The sequence below is a fragment of the Trichechus manatus genome, unplaced genomic scaffold (assembly GCF_000243295.1).
Source record: "Trichechus manatus latirostris isolate Lorelei unplaced genomic scaffold, TriManLat1.0 scaffold00216, whole genome shotgun sequence".
NCBI lineage: Eukaryota > Metazoa > Chordata > Mammalia > Sirenia > Trichechidae > Trichechus > Trichechus manatus.
In genome coordinates this window covers 1777268-1795022 of record NW_004444152.1, presented here as the reverse complement: position 1 = coordinate 1795022, position 17755 = coordinate 1777268, and the positions used below count along the sequence as shown (strand labels likewise).

Here is a 17755-nt window from a genome sequence, read left to right as displayed (position 1 = left end):
ACTGAAAAGTTGATGGTTTGAATCCACCCAGTGGTGCCACAGAAGAAAGGTCTGGTGATCTACTTCCATAGGATGAAAGCCCTTTGGAGTACAGTTCTCCTCTGAAGCACATGGGATCACCATCTACTCGATGGCAACAGGTTTTTGTCCTCCCTGAGGAGGTGACATTTGAGGAGAGACCTGAAGGAGGTAAGGGAGGGAGCCGTGCAGGTCTGTGGGGAAGAATGTTCCAGGCAGGAGGAGGCAGGAGCCTGCCCAGTGTGCCAAGGAGGCCAGAGGGGCTGGAGAGGAGAGCTGGAGAGATGAGGTCAGAGAGTGGTAGAGGGTCAGTTCCTTACAGCCTAGTCAAAACTTTGGTTCTCGTTCTGCGGTGGGAAGTACTAATTCACAGAAGCTTGGCACGGAAACTCATTTGAAAATAGAAGCTGAACTATAACGGTAGCTACCATCTACCGAGCATTCTCCGTGTGCCAAGCCCTGTTCTAAGGTGCTTTATGTGTGTTAACTCACAGAAGCTTGGCAGCTAAGAATCTTCACAAGAATAGAACCCAAGCTATTGTAATGGCCGTCACTAAGTCATTGCCTCACAGCGGACCGGGCCCTGGGCTAAGCACTTTATATGGACAGTTGCATCAGATCATTATGAGGTAAAAACCAAAAACCAAACCTGTTGCCATCGAGCCGATTCCAACACATAGCGACCCGATAGGACAGCGTACAACTGCCTCATAGGATTTCCAAGGAGCACCTGGTGGATTTGAACTGCCAACCTTTTGGTTAGCAGCCAGACTCTTAACTTCTGTGCCACCAGGGCTCCATTATGAGGTAGGGACTGTTATTTATTTACTCATTCATCCAACAATTTACTGAGCACCTACTAGATGGCAGGCGCCGTTCTGGGAGCTGGGGATACAGCAGTGAACAAAATCCCTGCCTTTGTGGCAGTTATATTTTAACGGGGAAGACAGAGTAATCACTATAATTGTCAAAAAAATAAATGTACAAAATGTATAGAATGTTAGAAGGTAGTAATTGCTGTGGAGAAAAAGCAGGGAAGGGGGATAGGGAGGGTTGTGTGTGTGTGAAGGTTGCAACTTTAAACAGGGTGGTCAGGGAAGATGCCGCTGAGAAGGTGACATCAGAGCAGACAGCTGGGGAAGGAGGAGTGAGCCCTGTGGCTGTCTGAGGGAACAGCAAGTGCAAAGGCCCTGCGGTGGAAGCCTGCTTGGAATGTTTACAGAACAGCACGCGGGCCCATGAGACTGGACCTGAGGGAGGCAGGGGGAAGGGTGATGGGAGGCGAGGTTAGAGAGGGGCCAGAGGCAGGCCATTATACCGTGTTTGTGAGATAGGAAGTAGTAACTCATAAAAGCTTGGCCCCTATGAAATTGGAATCCATTTCCTGAGGGCTTTCAGTGTGCTAGCCCTGTGCTGACTGTAATATGGACATAGTTTAAACCCATTGCTGTCAAATCGACTCCAACTCATAGCAACCCTATAGGACAGAGTAGAACTGCCCCTTAGGGTTTCCAAGGGGTGGCTGGTAGATTCGAACTGCCAACCTTTTGGTTAGCAGCCATAGCTCTTAACCACTATGCCACCAGGGCTCTGTCTTTGAGACGAAGGGGCTCTTAGGCCTGTTTTATGACTGCTGTGAGTGGGGCACAAAGAGGCTGAGTTACTTGCCAGAGGCCACACAGCTAGTAAGAAGCTGAGCCCAGGTTTGAACTCAGACAACTGGATGCAGGATGTACATTCTTAGCCACTAAGCCACAGACCAGAGATGGCAGTATAGTTGCCCACAGCCACCATCTGACTTGCAGGGGTATATTTGGTCTCCATGGAGTTATTGAGGTTTTTTAAATTACATTGGTTACCAACTGTCTTAGTCATGTAGTACTGCTCTAACAGAAATACCACGAGTGGATGGTTTTAACAAAGAGAAGTTTATTCTCTCACAGTCCAATAGGCTACAAGTCCAAATTCATGGCGTCAGCTCCAGGGGAACGCTTTCTCCATTGGCTCTGGAGGAAGGTCCATGTCATCAATCTTCCCTTGGTCTGGGAGCCTCTCTGCGCAGGAACCTCCCAGCACTGCTTTCTTGGTGGTATGAGGTTCCCAACTCTTTTGCTTGCTTCCCTTTCCTTTTATCTCTTGAGAAATGAAAGGTGGTGCAGGCCACACCCCAGGGAGACTCCCTTTACGTTGGATCAGGGATGTGACCTGGGTAAAGGTGGTGTTACAGTCCCACCCTAATCCTCTTTAACTTAAAAATTACAATCACAAAACGGAGGACAGCTACGTAATACTGGGAATCATGGCCTAGCAAAATTGATACACACATTTTTGGGGGGACGTAATTCAATCCATGACACCAACATTTAAAAATAGGCAGATGTCACATGAAAATGCCAGTTTCTGGTTTCTCTTGAAAAATTGTAAGATCTAGATTGCTGAACCCACAATCCTGTGGGCAGTAGTTTGTGAGAACTGAGTAGGGGTCACCTCTTACTTTGAGACGGGGCATTCACTCCTGTTTGCCACAGTTTGCATCATTCCCCACTGTCTCATACCTGGACCCCTTAGATCTGCCTGCTTCACTAATTTATGGTAGCTGCTTGGCCTAGAAGAACATTTCATTTTTGACCTGTTACAGGATCTTAGGCTACAGCATCTTTCAAAAACCACACTTCTCATCCTAGAAGCACTGAATTTCTCCTCTTTCTGCCTTCCATTCTGTCTGTGCCTCTCATGGGCAGGACTTCAGGAAGCCAGCTCTCAAGGGCATCTGGGAGAGTTTGCAGAGAGCTCTCAGCATCACGGACCAGTGTGGAGGGGTGTCCATGAGGCTGAGGGGCACTAGGTGAACAGTGGGCACAGTCAGTGGGCACTTTTTGAGCCTCCTTGCTAAGCTCTTTCCTAGGTGCTGGGCAGGAAGCAGTGAGGGAAACAACTCTCCCTTGCCCTCAGGAGCTTGGATTCCAGTGTAAGGCCACAGATAATCAATAAACAAAAGTGTGATAATTCCAGGTGCTGAAGGGTGCTAGGAAGAAAATAAATCAGGGTGAGGGTTAGGAGGCAGAGTTCTGAGGTAAGAGCACTTCAGGCAGCAGGAACAGCAAGTGCAAAGGCCCTGGGGCAGGAGCCAACCTGACATGTGTGGCTGGACTCTAGTCAAAGAGGTTGAGCAGGGAGGGAGGCTCATGAGGTTGCTCAGTGGGTTGAGACTTGATCACATCGTTGGGTTCAGTGGACCTCAGGAGCATCTTTGGGTTTTATTTATGGGATGCCATGGGAGGGTTTTAAATGGAGAAGTGATGTAAGCTGACTTACATATACACAAGGGTGGTCTGTGATGGAGAGACTGGAGGGGGGCAGTAGTGGTGGCAGAGGTAGCAATTAGGTGACTTGGGCTACAGCTGGGTGAGAAGTAGCCAGATTCAGGAATTCAGAAGTAGAGCGCACAGGTTTATTAATATGATGGAAGTAGTGGTGAGGGCTGGGGTCTGCAAGAGTCACATTTACCAATTTTAAGTTTGAGGTTCCCATTCATCATCCAGGCGACTGGAGCTCAGGGCAGAAGTCTGGTGTTTGGACTGAGATAAAGATTTTGAAGTCACCAGTGATGCTGTTTCATGTTCTGGGACTCTGTGACATCCGGGGAGTGTAGAGAGAGGACAGGAAGCCCAGAGTATACTGGGCAGATTGCTGTCTATCTCAGGACAGCATGCTGGGTTAGATCCTTAGGCTTGTCACTGGGGGAGTTTCTCGGGGGGTGGTGTGAAGACATCTGCGTTGGAATCTTCTGAGCTTTCACCAGGCGCCAGAGGAAATATTTGTTTTTGCTGAAGTTGATGTCTCAGAAAAAAGTAATGGCCAACTGAGTCCAAGCCAGTTTGTTTCTAGGTCACTCCAGCAATGAGGCCCACGCTAGCTCTGCCCCAAATCCTACAGCAGTAACAACAAAACGCACACATACACATACTCTGCTAGAGCTAGTATTTTCCAGAACAGGGATTCTAGACTTAGAGTAGGTTTTATGCCTATCAGGTAGGCAAGAGGTCCGCAAACATTCTATAAGAGGTCCGATGGTAACTATTTTAGGCTTTGTGGGCCATATGGTCGGTCAGCCACTCAACTCTGCTGCTGTGTGTGAAAGTATCCATACATATGTGAAGGAGTATGACTGTGTTCCAGTAAAACTATATTTACAAAACCCAGCACCAGGCTGGATTTGGCTGTAGTTTACAGACCCCTGCCTTAGGCTATAAATTCTGGTGCATGTGACAGAGACCCAAAATAACGATGGCTCAGAACAAGATAAAAAAGAGCCCTGGTGGTGCAGTGGTTAAGTGCTCAGCTGCTAACCAAAAGCCCGGCATTTTGAACCCACCAGCTGCTAACCGAAAGGTCAGGAGAAAGTGTGGCAGTCTGCTTCTGTAAAGATTTACAGCCTTGGAAACCCTATGGGGCAGTTCCTCTTGGTCCTATAGAGTCGCTATGAGTTGGAATTGACTTGATGGCAACGAGTTTTTTTAAAACAAGACAGAGGTTTATTTTTCTCTTACGTAACAACTTGGAAGCGGATGTTCTAGGGTTAGTATGGCGACTCTGAGCTACAAAGTCAACCAGTGACCCCAACTTCTGCCTTCTTGTTGCTCTGCTCTTACCGCATGCTGCTGTCATCCTCATGGTCCAAGATGGCTGCGTCTCTATTCACATTCCAGGCAGGAAGGTGGAGGAAAACAAACAAAAAAAAAAACCAAACCCGTTGCCGTCGAGTTGATTCCGACTCATAGCGACCCTACAGGACAGAGTAGAACTGCCCCATACGGTTTCCAAGGAGCGCCTGGTGGATTCAAACTGCCAACCTTTCGGTTAGCAGCCGGAGCTGTTAACCACTACGCCACCAGGGTTTCCAAGGTGGAGGAAGGGCATGTCTTTTCCTGAAGCTTAAGGACACTCCCCAGAAATTATATGTAACCACACCCTATATCCTATTAGCCAGAACTCAGTATGGCCACATGTAGCTTCAAGCGGATCTGGGAAATGCGGTCCTTTTAGCCACATGTGCCTAGCCAAAACTGGGGAGACAGATATCAGTTTGTGCCACATCCATCTCTCCTATGAGCTTTCAAACATCTCTCAACTCAAAATAGACATTTAGGGCTTCTACCACTGTCTCCAGGGGTGGGACAGGTAGTGTGAGGGGTAAACTGATAGGGTGGGGCTCATCTCCAGGCTCCAGGTGACACCCACTACTCAGCTCCAGCCTGTTGTAGCACCTGCCTTGCCCCTGCAGACACTGTCAGCCCAGGGTTGCGCCTTTCAAGGGAGTTGCAAATAGGATCTTAACAGCTTCCAATGTTGGCCAAATAAAACAGGAAACAGACGGTATCTCTGTTGGATTCCAAACCAGCTTCCCCACAGGGCTAGGCCAGCTCTGCCCTGAAGCGACGCCTCCCCTTCTTACAGTCTCTGGAATTCCTGCCTAAAAGCTGGATCTCCCTGCGTAAATGCTTTAATATAGATCTTCTCTGCTTTTTGATGCTATTTTGTTAGTTTATTCATGCCGTCTTGCCTACATGTCTGAAAAATATCCCATCACTGGAATGGTACACAAATTATTTAAATGGGGCATAAATTATCAGAAGGGCCACCGCCATCCAATGTGGCAGTCCCTCCTTGAGTGAGGAAGGCTGGCAGGGAGGGGGCAGAGAAAAGGACTCAGACTGTAACCCCCATGTGGCGGCAGGGCCCAGCTCCCATCTTTGCCACCCCATCTCCAAGGACCAAAGTTGCTCGGCGTCGGGGACCAGGTGGCATCACAGGCCTGCAACATCTCGCCTTCCCTGCCCCCCACTCAGGCACAAATCCAGGCAGTTTGCTCCTACAGTCCATGGTGGCCATCCGGGAAGAATTAACGGTGATTACACAATCTGCAGCTCACTGGGATTTCAAACTGTTTAATTGGAAATAAGGGTGATACAAATGACATCTTTCCTCTCTTGTCTCGCTCACTTTTTTTAAACAAAAGATCTCCCTGTTGTCTGATTTCACTGTTTTCTCTGAAAGTTTTTGTGTCTTTCAAAGCCTGAAGCCCCAAATGAGAATCTTCCAGGGTTTGTTTATCAGGAGCCCTTTGCTATTCCGGGCAGGGAAGCAAATCCCTCTGAGACCCCCAGAGGACCTGCACCCCATGTCATGGGTGGGTCCTCGCAGCCACAGAGCTCCTGTTGCCCTGCACAAGGTGAAGCCACGCTCAGAGCTCCCCACGGGCATGCCGGATGTAGTGCTGGTGCAGCCCAGCTTCCTGGGCAAAGTCCTGACCACACTCAGTGCAGGCGAAGGGGCCTGGAGCCGTGCGGGCCTCGTGTACCTGGCGGTGCCGCCTCAGAGAAGCAGCCTGCCCAAACGTTTTGCCACAGTCAGGACAAGGGAAGGTGGGCTGGGCAGTGGTGGGTGCAGCCGGCGGGGGGGGCCTGGGGCCTGGACCATGGCTGCGCTGGTGGGCAATGAGGGCCTTGGAGGAGGGGAAGGAGCGGGCGCAGGTGAAGCAGATGAAAAGGGCCCCCTGCAGCTTCTGGGCCACGAAGTCCGCTGGGTGCTCCCGCTTCATGTGACGCTCCTGGAACTTGGAATTGGCGAAGGTGATGAGGCAGCGGGTGCACTGCGGGGCCCCCAGGTGGCCTGAGGGACGTGGGGAGAGGTCGGGGGAGGCCAGCAGGAATTTCCAGGACCTCTCCCAAGCCTCAGAATCATGCCAACAATTAACATTGCATGCTTACTATGTGCCAAGCTCTATGCCAGTGCTGGGCAGGGGTACAGGCAAACTGTTACTGGACCTATTTTATGAATGCGTAGACTGAGACTCAAAGAGGTTAGGGAATGTGCCCACGGTCATGAGGCTAGGGAATGAAATGGTGGGGCCAGGATTGGAACCCAGAGAGCGTGCCGGTCTGACGGACCAGTGTGGTGATTACAGCACAACCTCTGTAGTCAGACTGGGATTGAATCCTGGCTCCCCCACTTCACTGGCAAGTACAACAGATTCCCCATCTGGAAAATGAGGTGAGAACAGTATCAACCTCACAGGGTTGCTGGAAGGAATACATGAGTTAATTTATATAAAGGGCTTAGAACAGTGTCTGAGAAGTACATACTAAGTGCTCTAGAGTGGTCTGCAATTATAACTACTGAGAAAGAAAAGCAGTCCAACATCTGGGAGCCTGGCACTCAACTAAGTCTTGGTGTTCTCCTGTTGAACACAATCTCACAGAATATCAACATCAGATGAGGCCATGCTGTGACTGGGATGAATCAAGACAAGACCACGCCATAATCATGCCTGAACATGGACAAAACGTGAATGTTGTCCAAAACCACAAAAACGACCAAACACCCCCTACGTTGGCTAATACGAGGGATTGTTGCTGGCTGCTTCTTTATCAATCACAGGTTGAACCTCGCTTTGTTCCTCCCTCCTTCTAGATAAGATTTATTAACATAGAATCATAGAATCGCCCCTGCTTCCCAGCAGCCTTCAATCCAGAGCAAAGCCCAGCTTCCTTGAACCCTCCCCAGAGTGGCTTAAGACAAGGCCAAATCCTGTAAGTCCTTTCTGACACCCTCTTACTGAGAAGCTCCACGGTTCCCCCGTGGTGTGCATTTTCCCTCGTGGCAGTGAGCATTAAACCTAACTTGTTTTAACTACAGGTGTGGTCTTTGGCTGGAGGGCATTGATCTACCACTACTCTCTACTAATATTTAACCTCGCTCGGCCTCAGTTCCCTCATCTTACAGCGATAATACCAATTTCATAAGGTCTGTCAGGAGGACCGAATGAGATAATGAATGTTAAATTCTGAAATGCTGCCTGGCGCATAATAAGCGTTTGGTAGCTGTTGATATTATATGCCAAACTGGCTACGTTCTTTAACGTTGAGTTTTCCCCTTTTCTGCAGCTAATCTCTACAACAGCCCTGTGAGGCGGCAGCCCGTTTTGACAGACAAGGAAACAGGCCCAAGCCACACTACAAGTCCTGGGCAGAGGTGGGACTGGAACATCAGGCCTCCTCTCAGTCTCTGCCCTTTTCCTGGCCACATCTCCCACCCCAAGCCTCTCCTGGATGTCATCCTGTCCCTCGGAACTGCATCCCATTCCTGCCTATGCGGCCAGAGCAGAATGGGTGCACCTGAGGGTAGTAAGGAGAGGCGGCTCCCAGTAGGACAGCTGGGGCCATAACAGCCCCTTAGCAATGGGCAAGCCTTGGACACTGAAAAGCTATATAGATCCTTTCAGCATCAGCTCGGGCACTCCACCCTCCTCTGGCCACCAGTACTCACAGATGTCGCCTCCCGCGCTGCGGGGACTCCTCTCCTTGGGCGAGTTCTGCTCCTCCATGGTCTGTTTGGGGTGCAGGTCCTCCATAGTGACCGGAACCCTTCTACTCAAGAGAGGAGCATGCATGATGAATAGGAAATCAACTAAGTCTGCTCATCTGTCACCAGCCGCGGAGGACCCGCTAGTCCTATAATCTTTGACTTTGACAGTGGCTCTCCTTGCCAACCTTTGACTCTCAGGAGGTGCAATTTCCTTAAACTCTTAACCTCATGGAGCTCTCATAGAGAAGCTTCGAACCTACTAAAAGATTCGACACCCCGGGTGTGTGATTCCTCTAGACCCTTCTCACCGTTGTGCCTAGGGCCTTCTGCATCAAACTAACTCCTTGAACTCAGCGTGGAACTCTTGATTTCTGACACCAGCAGGTCTCCCTCACCCGCGTCTCTCCCGTGCGTCTTAGGGCCGGTACTGCTACCTGAACTTTGGTCCCACCCTTTATCCCGCCGCTTCTCGACAGACATCCCTCTGGTATCCTGTGCCCCTCCTTCCTCCCAGAGCCCCACGCCTCCGCCTCCCACGCGCGCTTTTCCCCGCTCAATGTCCAGGTGCCCCACGCACTATCTCGGCTCCCCCTCCCAAGTCCAGTAGCCCAGGCCTCTGCTTTTCTCCGTGCAGCAGAGGGCTGCCTTTCGCTGCGCCTGTTAGTTGCTCGCCACAAGGCCGCCACCTGGAGGGAAGCGGGGTAGGGCCCACCGATTCTCCTGGTCCCCGTGGTTTCCGCGCCCTTCCGCCGGCTAAGCCTCTGGAAGCCAAGATTCCGGACTGCCATCCGGCAGTGGTGCAGTCGCACCAACCCGGTCCTCAAAATAACGGGAGGGGTCCTTCTCTGCATTGGGGTCTATTATGATGACGTTAGAGGCCACCCGTACCATACAAACGTAAGCATATTACGTAAAGTTGGGTAGGTGCGCAGGCGCCTTGGAGCACACATTGTTCTAGGCCCCCAGGCAATCGGAGGTTGGAAGCGAGCGCACTTCGGCTGTTCTGCGCAGGCGCTGCGAGGGGCTGTGTTTCGGAGGTTACGCTTTCAAGACACACCCACATCTAGAGCGAGTGACGTCAGGCTAGAACCCCCAGAACGGGTCCAGACGTTCCCAAATCAGGGCGCTCTGACCTCTTCGGCCTCCGTCCGCCGGACCCCAGGGGCGGGGCTTCTCAGCGACTGACACAGCCGCGACGAACTGCGCTCGCCAGTGCTATCGGCTGTTTGCTTGGTTGGTGATTTGGAAGTTCTCCGGGAAGTGGGGGCGGGGAGGATAAAACACCTTTGTCTCCGAAGGATAAGGGGTTGGAGGTCTAGATTTCTGAGTTTTTTCAATCAGAAAGGGAAACGCTTGCGTTCAGAGAGAAGGCGCACAGGATGCCTCGGTCCCTGGGGAATAGAGCCTGTGAGCCGGATTTCTAGGTGCTGGGGAGTGACGCCCGGCATGGGAGAAGGGATGGGGTGGAGGACTAAATTCTGGGTTCAGTATGGGTGGCTAGGAAAGAAAAAGGTTGGGAGTCCCTGACCCGAGTCTTCCCCATCCCTTGCTTTGCAGCCATGCCTCCGCCGTGCGGTGACGTGACTGCCTTGTTCCTGGGGCCCCCAGGCTCGGGCAAGTCCGCGTTGATCTCAGCGCTGTGCGACAAGGATGTGGAGACGTTGGAGTCCCTCGAGGATCGGCCGGACTCTGGGGTCCCCAGCTTGCGGGCTGCGGGTCCAGGCCTCTTTCTGGGCGAGCTGAGCTGCCCACCTGCAGCGCCGGGGCCCTGGGCGGCGGAGGCTAACGTGCTGGTACTGGTGTTGCCTGGACCCGAGAGGAACGGGGAGAGCTTGGCCCCAGCGCTGGGGGAGGCAGCGCGGGCCGCCCTGGCCCGAGGGACGCCGCTGCTGGCGGTGCGAACCCTCAGTCCCATGGATTCACAGAATGAAGCCCAAGCCAGGGATCAGACAGCGACTCTGCTGGACAGCGCCGGGTTAGGAGCCGCTGCTCTCTTCGTGTTACCAGCGGACTGCAGCGGCAGTGACGGCGACGAGGAGCTACAGCGCCTGCGGGCAGCTCTGCAGAGCCAGGCGGAAGCGCTGCAGAGGTGAGCGCCTTGTTGGAGAGTGGGATGGGGAGGACTGGTCCCTTAGTCTAGACTCCGCCTCTTAAGTGTTGTTTGAGGTCCTCGAGGCCCCGCCCCTAGCGTGTTTTTTGCAAGCTTTAAGCAGATACCTGCCAGAAGCCCGGCTCCGTCATCCGGGCCCAGCTCCTCAGCACAGATTTTTGAGGTCAGTGAGGCTCCACCCCCAGCGAGCGCTCTGGGCATTTCCCTTTTCTGTCATTTCGGTCCCGCCCCAGCCAAGAGTTCGCCGCAGTTTGTGACCTATCATCCAGGTCCCCGCCTCCTGCGAGAGCTGTGAGGTCCCACTCCCTAGCCAGAAGTCTAAGGAATTTGCCCAATTACTGCCCCCAACCAAAATTCTGAAGGAGAACTCACTCTGGTGACACAAGTTTGTGATCCCGCAAAGATTTTACCCGAAGACTCACCTGCAAGTCCTACCCCCCCACCCCCCATCAGCTTGGTCCTCAAGCGACCCCAGTTGCCATAAAGCCCCACCCTCAATGAGCTTTATTATTTCTCAGTGCCTTTCACTTCCCTTCTCCAACCTTCTCTAGTTTCTGTGCCCATTCGCTGAACCGTTGTTAGCTGCTGTCCAGTCGCCCCAACTCTTGGCGACCTTATGTATAACAGAAGGAACTGTTGCTTTGTCCTGCGCCATCCTCATGATCTTAGATATGTTTGAGTCCATTTTTGTGGGTCTACTTGCTAGCCACCTCTTGAATTTTCTCCCCCACGACCCAGCTGCCTCATTTTATAAGGTCGAAATGAGGCTCAGAGGGAGCAGCCTCTCGCCCAGGTCCACTGCTCATTTTCTAGCTCAGCCTCACCCGCCTCCTGTCTTCTTACCCACATCCCCTTGGTACGAGTTAGTAGATGAAGCCTCTCCTTTCTCTGGTCCTCCTTGCCCTCAGGAGAAAGAGCACCTTTGGGGACCTGATCCATATCAAATAGTGCTGACTTTTCATTTAGGCCACAACACAGTCTTGATTCTTTCTTTGTCCCAAGCCCCACCCTCTTGAGCTTTGCCTCGCCACTCACGATTCCTAGCCTTTTCTTAACTCGCAGACCTCCTCAGAAAAGCCCCGCTCCAAGGACTGTATGCTGGTATCCTGGGCTGTACTGCAAGTCTACCCTACCCGCCTCATCATCAGGTCCCGCCCTTGCTTGTAGACCCTCCCTTATCTCCATAGCCCCGCTCTACCTGGCTTCTATTTGTTTTAACGCCTGGTCAGTCTGGCTCCTCCCTTCTCTGGTCCCACGTCACTCCTGGTTTATTCGAAAAGCTCCGCACTCCTCCTCGTAGCTCGGTTCTTGTTCGCCTGGCCCAGCGCTCAGGCATCTGTATCTTCTTATACCTCTAACTCCATCCTTTCCTGCCTCCCCAGGCTCCTGCCACCAGCCCAGGATGGCTTTGAGGTGTTGGGTGCAGCTGAGCTGGAGGCTGTGCGCGAAGCCTTCGAGACAGGTGGCCTGGAGGCGGCGCTGTCTTGGGTGCGCGCGGGCCTGGAGCGCCTGGGCAGCGCGCGTCTGGACCTGGCCGTGGCAGGCACAGCCAACGTGGGCCTTGTGCTGGACCTGCTGCTTGGGTTGGATCCTGGCGACCCAGGTGCCGCCCCCGCTTCAGCACCCGTGGGGCCCACGCCTTACCCGGCCCCTGAGCGTCCCAATGTGGTTCTCTGGACCGTGCCTCTGGGCCCCCCAGGCGTTGCCGCTACCTGCCATCTAAGCCACTACGATGCTGTCATCCTCGTCACGTCTGGGGCTCCCACTGAGAAGGACTGGGCCCGGGTGCGGGCCTTGGTGCCTCCAGATGCACCGCTGGTCTGCGTGCGAACAGACGGCGAGGGTGAGGAACCAAAGTCTCTGGAAGAAGAGGAAATGGTGGAGAAGCCAAGCGGCGAGAGTTTAGAGAACGCAGACAGTGAGGGAAGGGAGAAATGTGGCACAGGGTCGCAGAAAACAGGCAGTGGGGAAGGATCAGAGAAAGCAGGCAACGACAGTTTGCAGCAGGTTGGCGCCAGCGCGAAGAAATCGGGCGGTGGGGATTCAGAGCGTGCGGTCGCGTTAAGCCCAGAGGAGGAGACGTGGGAGGTGTTGGAGGAGGCGCCGCCGCCAGTGTTCCCTCTGCGGCCGGGCGGACTCCCCGGGCTCTGCGAGTGGCTGCGGCGCACGCTACCCCCCGCGCAGGCTGGGGCGCTGCTGCTGGCGCTACCACCCATGTCTCCGAGGGCGGCCGTAACCAAGGCTGCGGCACTGCGGGCCGGGGCATGGCGGCCAGCTCTGCTGGCTAGCCTGGCAGCGGCGGCGGCACCTGTACCAGGGCTAGGCTGGGCGTGCGACGTGGCGCTTCTGCGGGGCCAGCTGTCGGAGTGGCGGCGAGCACTGGGGCTCGAACCCGCGGCATTGGCGCGACGTGAGCGCGCGCTGGGCCTGACTCCAGGGGAGCTGGCAGCGCGTGCGCACTTTCCTGGCCCTGTGACTCGTGCGGAGGTGGAGACGAGGCTGGGCGCGTGGGCGGGCGAGGGCACGGCCGGGGGCGCGGCGCTGGGCGCACTCTCCTTCTTGTGGCCCGCGGGCGGCGCAGCGGCGACTGGCGGCCTGGGCTACCGCGCGGCTCATGGCGTCCTACTACAGGCGCTCGAAGAGATGCAGGCCGACGCCCAGGCGGTGCTGGCACTTCCTGCGCCCGCCCAATAAGGAGTGGGTAGGCACCGGGGCTTCCGGGGTGCCCAGCCGAGGTTGAGGACCCTGAGTCCTGGTTAGAGAGGAGGGGGCTTGGAGGTCCAGACTCCGGGGTGGGATATCTGGGCCTCCGAGATAGCAGAGCAGTGACAGCCACCCAGAAGCCTGGGTGCTTGGAGGGGATGAGTTTCAGACTTGATTGGGATATGTTACTTCAAGTCATCAAATTCCTGGGTCCTGACAGGAAAGTAGAGTTTAGGGGAGAGGACTCCTGAATTCTCTGGGGACTAGGGAGCGTAACACCCGTACTCCTGTGTCCTGAAGGGAGTTGAGGACCCGACTCCTAGAAGGGGGTGTGTCTTGGTCTGCAGTGGAGTAGAAACTGGAGCTGTTGGAGAGGATCTTCTCAAGGAGGAAAGGGAGTGAAGGCTCTGATTCCTGATGGAGGTAGGGGTAGTCCATGACTGGAGACTTGGATCCCCATGTGGGTAGAGGGGACCTGGGTACCCCAGGGAGCTAGAACCCTTGGAACCCCCAAAGGGATACAGGGTCTGGGTTTCCTGGGGAGAAAAGGCTTGCATGCAGCCTTCCAGGTCCTCAGTGGGTCAGTGGGCTTTGAATCTTCATTGGCATTGGGGAGGGGGACACACAGGTCTCAGATTCCTGACTCCCAAGAGGACTGTGGACCTTGGTTCCTAATTCCTGGTGGTGGGAGGTTTGGGTCCACAGGGAGGGAAAAGGAGGTCCGTGAGAGAGAGCTGGAGACCTCTTGGTCCCTCTTGGGGAATAGAGGGATGTATAATATTTGCTCTTCCACGGGTCTACTCCTTTCCTAGCTTTTAGGGGAAGGATGAGTTCACAAAAATGGAGGGAGGGGGCAAAAAGTCTGGGCGTGGTGGGTTCTAGGGGTAGCCAGAGACCAGGAATGAGGCTTTCTGGGTGTGGAATGGCAGAAACCCATGACCTCAGAGCTAACCCACTTATCTCTCATGGATTCGGATCTTGGCAGCTGCCTCTCTCTCTGTGAGTTTGACTGGAAGAGGATTTGACTGCCTCCATTTCACAGGTGCTGATCCTGAGTGATTCAGGGGGTCTCTGGGGAGTCTTCCTCGGTCTCTCTTTTTTAGGTGTTTCTGTGTCTGTGGTCTTGATTTCTTCTGTCATTAAGCCCTAACCCTTTCTGGCCTTGGTGTTTTGTGCCCCTGCCTTTTTGGAAAAACAGCCACCCTGTTGCACTAGTCCAATGTTTGTGGCTACGTCAGGTGTGTGCACAGAGAGAGCCGCAGTAATCAAGGGCCCAGAGTCTGACTGGGCAGTCATCCCAGACTGTGGGAACGCGCCACGAGTGAAGCAAAGGCAGAAACCACAGTGCCTAGGATGTTTCAGGCTGCTAGCTACGTGTACAGGAGAAGCTGCAAGTCACAGAATTACATATCAAAAACAGAAAGGGAGTACTGGAGAGACTATCTAATAGACTCTCTTTTGTGATAGATGGGGAAGCAAAGCCCAGAGAGGGGAGGCTCTAGGCCCAACATCACACAACAAGGCCCTTTGTGGTCTGGCCCCTGTCTGTCCTCATTCCTTGACTTCCCTGTCTCCAACCAGCATGATGGGTCTTCCTTCTGATGTTTGAGTGGGCCACCTTGGGCCCTGCCTCAGGACCTTTGCAGTTGCTGTCCTCTCTGCTTGTAATACTCTGACCTCAGATCTTCCCATGACTGACTCTTGCTTGTCAATCATATTTCTGCTCAAATGTTCCCTCAGAAAGGCCTTCCCTGACTACCCTAACTGAAGTATCTCACCCACTCAGTTGCCATCAAGTCAACTCCAACTCATGGCGACCCCATATGTGTCAGAGTAGAACTGTGCTCCATAGAGTTTTCAGTGACTGATTATTTAGAAGCAGATCACCAGGCTTTTTTTCCAAGGTGCCTCTGAGTGGACTCGAACCTCTAACCTTTCAGTAAGCAGCCGAGTGTGTTAACCGTTTGTCCCATCCAGGCACTCCCAAGTAGCTCACACACCCCCATTATACATCTCATCCAGTTGATTTTTCTTGTGGCCATTATTACTATCAGAGATGCTCTTACTTATTGATTTACTTATTTATTGGCTCTTGTCCCCTTGCCTGTCTTGTTCTCTGCTGTATCCCCAGCAGCTAGAACAGTGCCTGGCGCACAGTAGGTGCTTGGTAAACATTTATTAGTTTAATTCATTAGTCAGTGGCAGAACTAGGGCTAGAACTCAGATTGTCGGTCTCTTCCTGTATGACAGGGAAAAGGAGCAAGATGGGGAGAATTTTAGAAAAGCATTTAATGGGAAAGCAAGTCTGAGGTCAGGGCACCTGGGAAGCAAGCACAGCTTTGCCACTGTTGCTGTGTGTGACTTGGACCAGTGCCTTATTTTCCCATCTGTGAAACGACAGGGCTGGATGAGAGCATGAGATCCTGTTGGCCTGGACAGCGGAAGACAAGAATAACTGATGACAAGAAGACTCAGGGATGGTACCTCCCATCTCCAGCTTGAACTCCCCCCGTTGGCACAATCTGTCCCACCAAACTGAGATGGCCAAGATGCGCTCTCTCGTGTAGGATTGATTTGCTGGTCGAGTGATGTTCTTAGGAGCTGCTGCTGCTGTTAGTTGCTGTCATGTCAGTTCTGACTCGTGGCGGCCCTTTAGGTTAGCCGTCGAATGTAAACCATTTATGCAACCTCGAAACCTTTTTCTTAGGAGCCAGTGAGGTGGGAAGGAGCCCTGGTAGCACAGTGGTTAAGAGCTACGGCTGCTAACCAAAATGTCAGCAGTTCCAGTCCATCAGCCACTCCTTGGAAACCGTTTGGGGCAGTTCTCCTCTGTCCTATAGGGTCGCTATGAGTTGGAATCGACTCAATGGCAACGGTTTTTTTTTGTTTTAACGAGGTGGGAAAGGAGCCCTGGTGGCACCATGGTTAAGTGCTCGGCTGCTAACCAAGAGGTTGGCAGTTCAAACTCACCCAGCAGCTCCCACAGGAGAAAGGCCTGGCAATCTGCTTCCACAAAGACTGCAGCCAAGGAAACCCTATAGGGCAGTTGTATTCTGCACACAAGGCGTTGCCTTGAGTCAATCAACTGGAAGAACCAACAGTGAGGTGGGAAGAGGCATTTGGTTCTACTTTGAATGGCTCCAGGCATTGTCCTCCAAGCTCTTTCAGCCTTGAGGGAATGCTGTTCATCTCTCCCTGTAATACCCAGCACACCACTTTATCTAACCGTCTCCTCAGTCCGCCCTTCAAGCCCCTCAATCCAGTTTACCAGCCACATGAAAGAGCAGGAGAGCCATAGAGCAGTGCTGTCCAATAGAAACAATGCAACCGTCCTATGTCATTTAAATGTTTCCAGTAGCCACATTAAAAGTGTAAAAAACAGGCTAAATTAATTTTTTATAATATCTTTTACTTAGCCCAATATACCCAAATTTTATTTCAACAGAGTCAGTATAAAAAGTACGAATGAGCTAGTTTACATTTTTCTCGTGCTAAGTCTTCGAAATTTGGTGTGTGTTGTACACTTACAGCACATCTCAATTCAGATGGTGCATTTTCATTGGGAAATGAGTAATCTGTATTTAGATTTCATAAAATTCCTAGTTGGAGAAGTAGATTCGCATACCCAAGTTACCCCAATTATATCTAATAGTTTTCCCATAACTGAAATGAGTATTGGTTTTTAAATTAACCAACCAGTTACTGCCAAGTTGATTCTGACTCATGCCAACACCATGTGTTCTGAGTAGAACTGAGCTCCATAGGGTTTTCAATGGCTGCGACCTTTCAGAAGTAGGTCACCAGGCCTTTCTTCCAAAACACCTCTGGGTGGATTCAAACCACCCACCTTTTCATTTGTAGCAGAGTGCTTAATTGTTTACACCACCCAGGGACTTCTTTAATTAGAAGTAAATAAAATTCCGGCTCTCAGCCACCCTAGCTCCATTTCAAGTGCTCAGTGGCTACCATATTGGACAGCACAGATCTAGAACGTGTCCATCATCACAGGAGATTCTAGACAGTGCAGCGCTACAGTCAGTCTGCTGACTCTGGGGGTGACCTTGGTCAAATCAAGTCACTCAGCAAATCGCATCTACCTCACAGGGCTATTGTGAGAATTCAGTAATACACAAACACATACACACACACGTCGATGTAGTACAGCAGCTCCTGAGAAACTTGACACACGCTGGGAGCTCAGATAGTCCCATTGCCCCTGCCCACACACCGTGACCCCAGGCAGCACCGAGACAACTCTAGCGTGGGCACGTTCTGTCTCACCACCATGCCTTTGCTCACTGAATGCCCTCCTGTTTTTCTGCTGCTTCAACACCGCCTCTCATTTGGTCCTGGCCTTGGCATCCCTGGCTCCCTCTGTCTCCCTGTTCTAAATTCCCTCTGCCCTCATGCACATCTTTCCCATCTGAGAAAGCAAGGCCCAGCTGTGTGTGTGTGTGTGTGTTGGGGAGGGCTGATTTTGTTCACATAGCTGTATACTGGCATTCTTGGATGTTTCAGCTACTGTTTGTGGTAGTTGCCTTTTAAATCCTGACTTTT

General features: G+C 52.5%; 2 protein-coding genes across 4 annotated transcripts; one reads left to right on the top strand and one right to left on the bottom strand.

The window, feature by feature from the left end:
- Positions 1 to 6109: 6109 nt before the first annotated feature.
- On the bottom strand, positions 6110 to 9387 carry ZNF576 (zinc finger protein 576). Of its 3 annotated transcripts, none has more exons than XM_023742708.1 (3): positions 9274 to 9387; positions 8347 to 8447; positions 6110 to 6690 (listed from the first exon to the last, which is right to left on the bottom strand). In XM_023742708.1, exons 2-3 carry the CDS (start codon positions 8429 to 8431, stop codon positions 6263 to 6265), a joined length of 513 nt encoding a protein of 170 aa, XP_023598476.1. In that variant the 5' UTR covers positions 8432 to 8447; positions 9274 to 9387; the 3' UTR covers positions 6110 to 6262. The 3 variants fall into 3 exon arrangements, with proteins under 3 accessions (XP_023598476.1, XP_023598475.1, XP_004388830.2); XM_023742707.1 differs by lacking the exon at positions 9274 to 9387 and adding an exon at positions 8694 to 9040; XM_004388773.2 differs by lacking the exon at positions 9274 to 9387 and having other exon boundaries at positions 8347 to 9040.
- A 114-nt stretch (positions 9388 to 9501) lies between these two features.
- On the top strand, positions 9502 to 16000 carry IRGQ (immunity related GTPase Q). Its single transcript, XM_004388772.2, has 3 exons — positions 9502 to 9618; positions 9943 to 10474; positions 11878 to 16000. The coding sequence occupies exons 2-3, from the start codon at positions 9945 to 9947 to the stop codon at positions 13187 to 13189; spliced, it is 1842 nt and encodes a 613-aa protein (XP_004388829.1). The 5' UTR covers positions 9502 to 9618; positions 9943 to 9944; the 3' UTR covers positions 13190 to 16000.
- Positions 16001 to 17755: the final 1755 nt, after the last annotated feature.

Coding starts and splice junctions, on each gene's coding strand:
- ZNF576 (XM_004388773.2), bottom strand. CDS start 8,470: ATGCATGCTCCTCTCTTGAGTAGAAGGGTTCCGGTCACTATGGAGGAC. Junction 6,691..8,346: donor CAGCGCGGGAGGCGACATCT/GTGAGTACTGGT, acceptor CACGTCCCTCAG/GCCACCTGGGGGCCCCGCAG.
- IRGQ (XM_004388772.2), top strand. CDS start 9,945: ATGCCTCCGCCGTGCGGTGACGTGACTGCCTTGTTCCTGGGGCCCCCA. Junction 10,475..11,877: donor CAGGCGGAAGCGCTGCAGAG/GTGAGCGCCTTG, acceptor CTGCCTCCCCAG/GCTCCTGCCACCAGCCCAGG.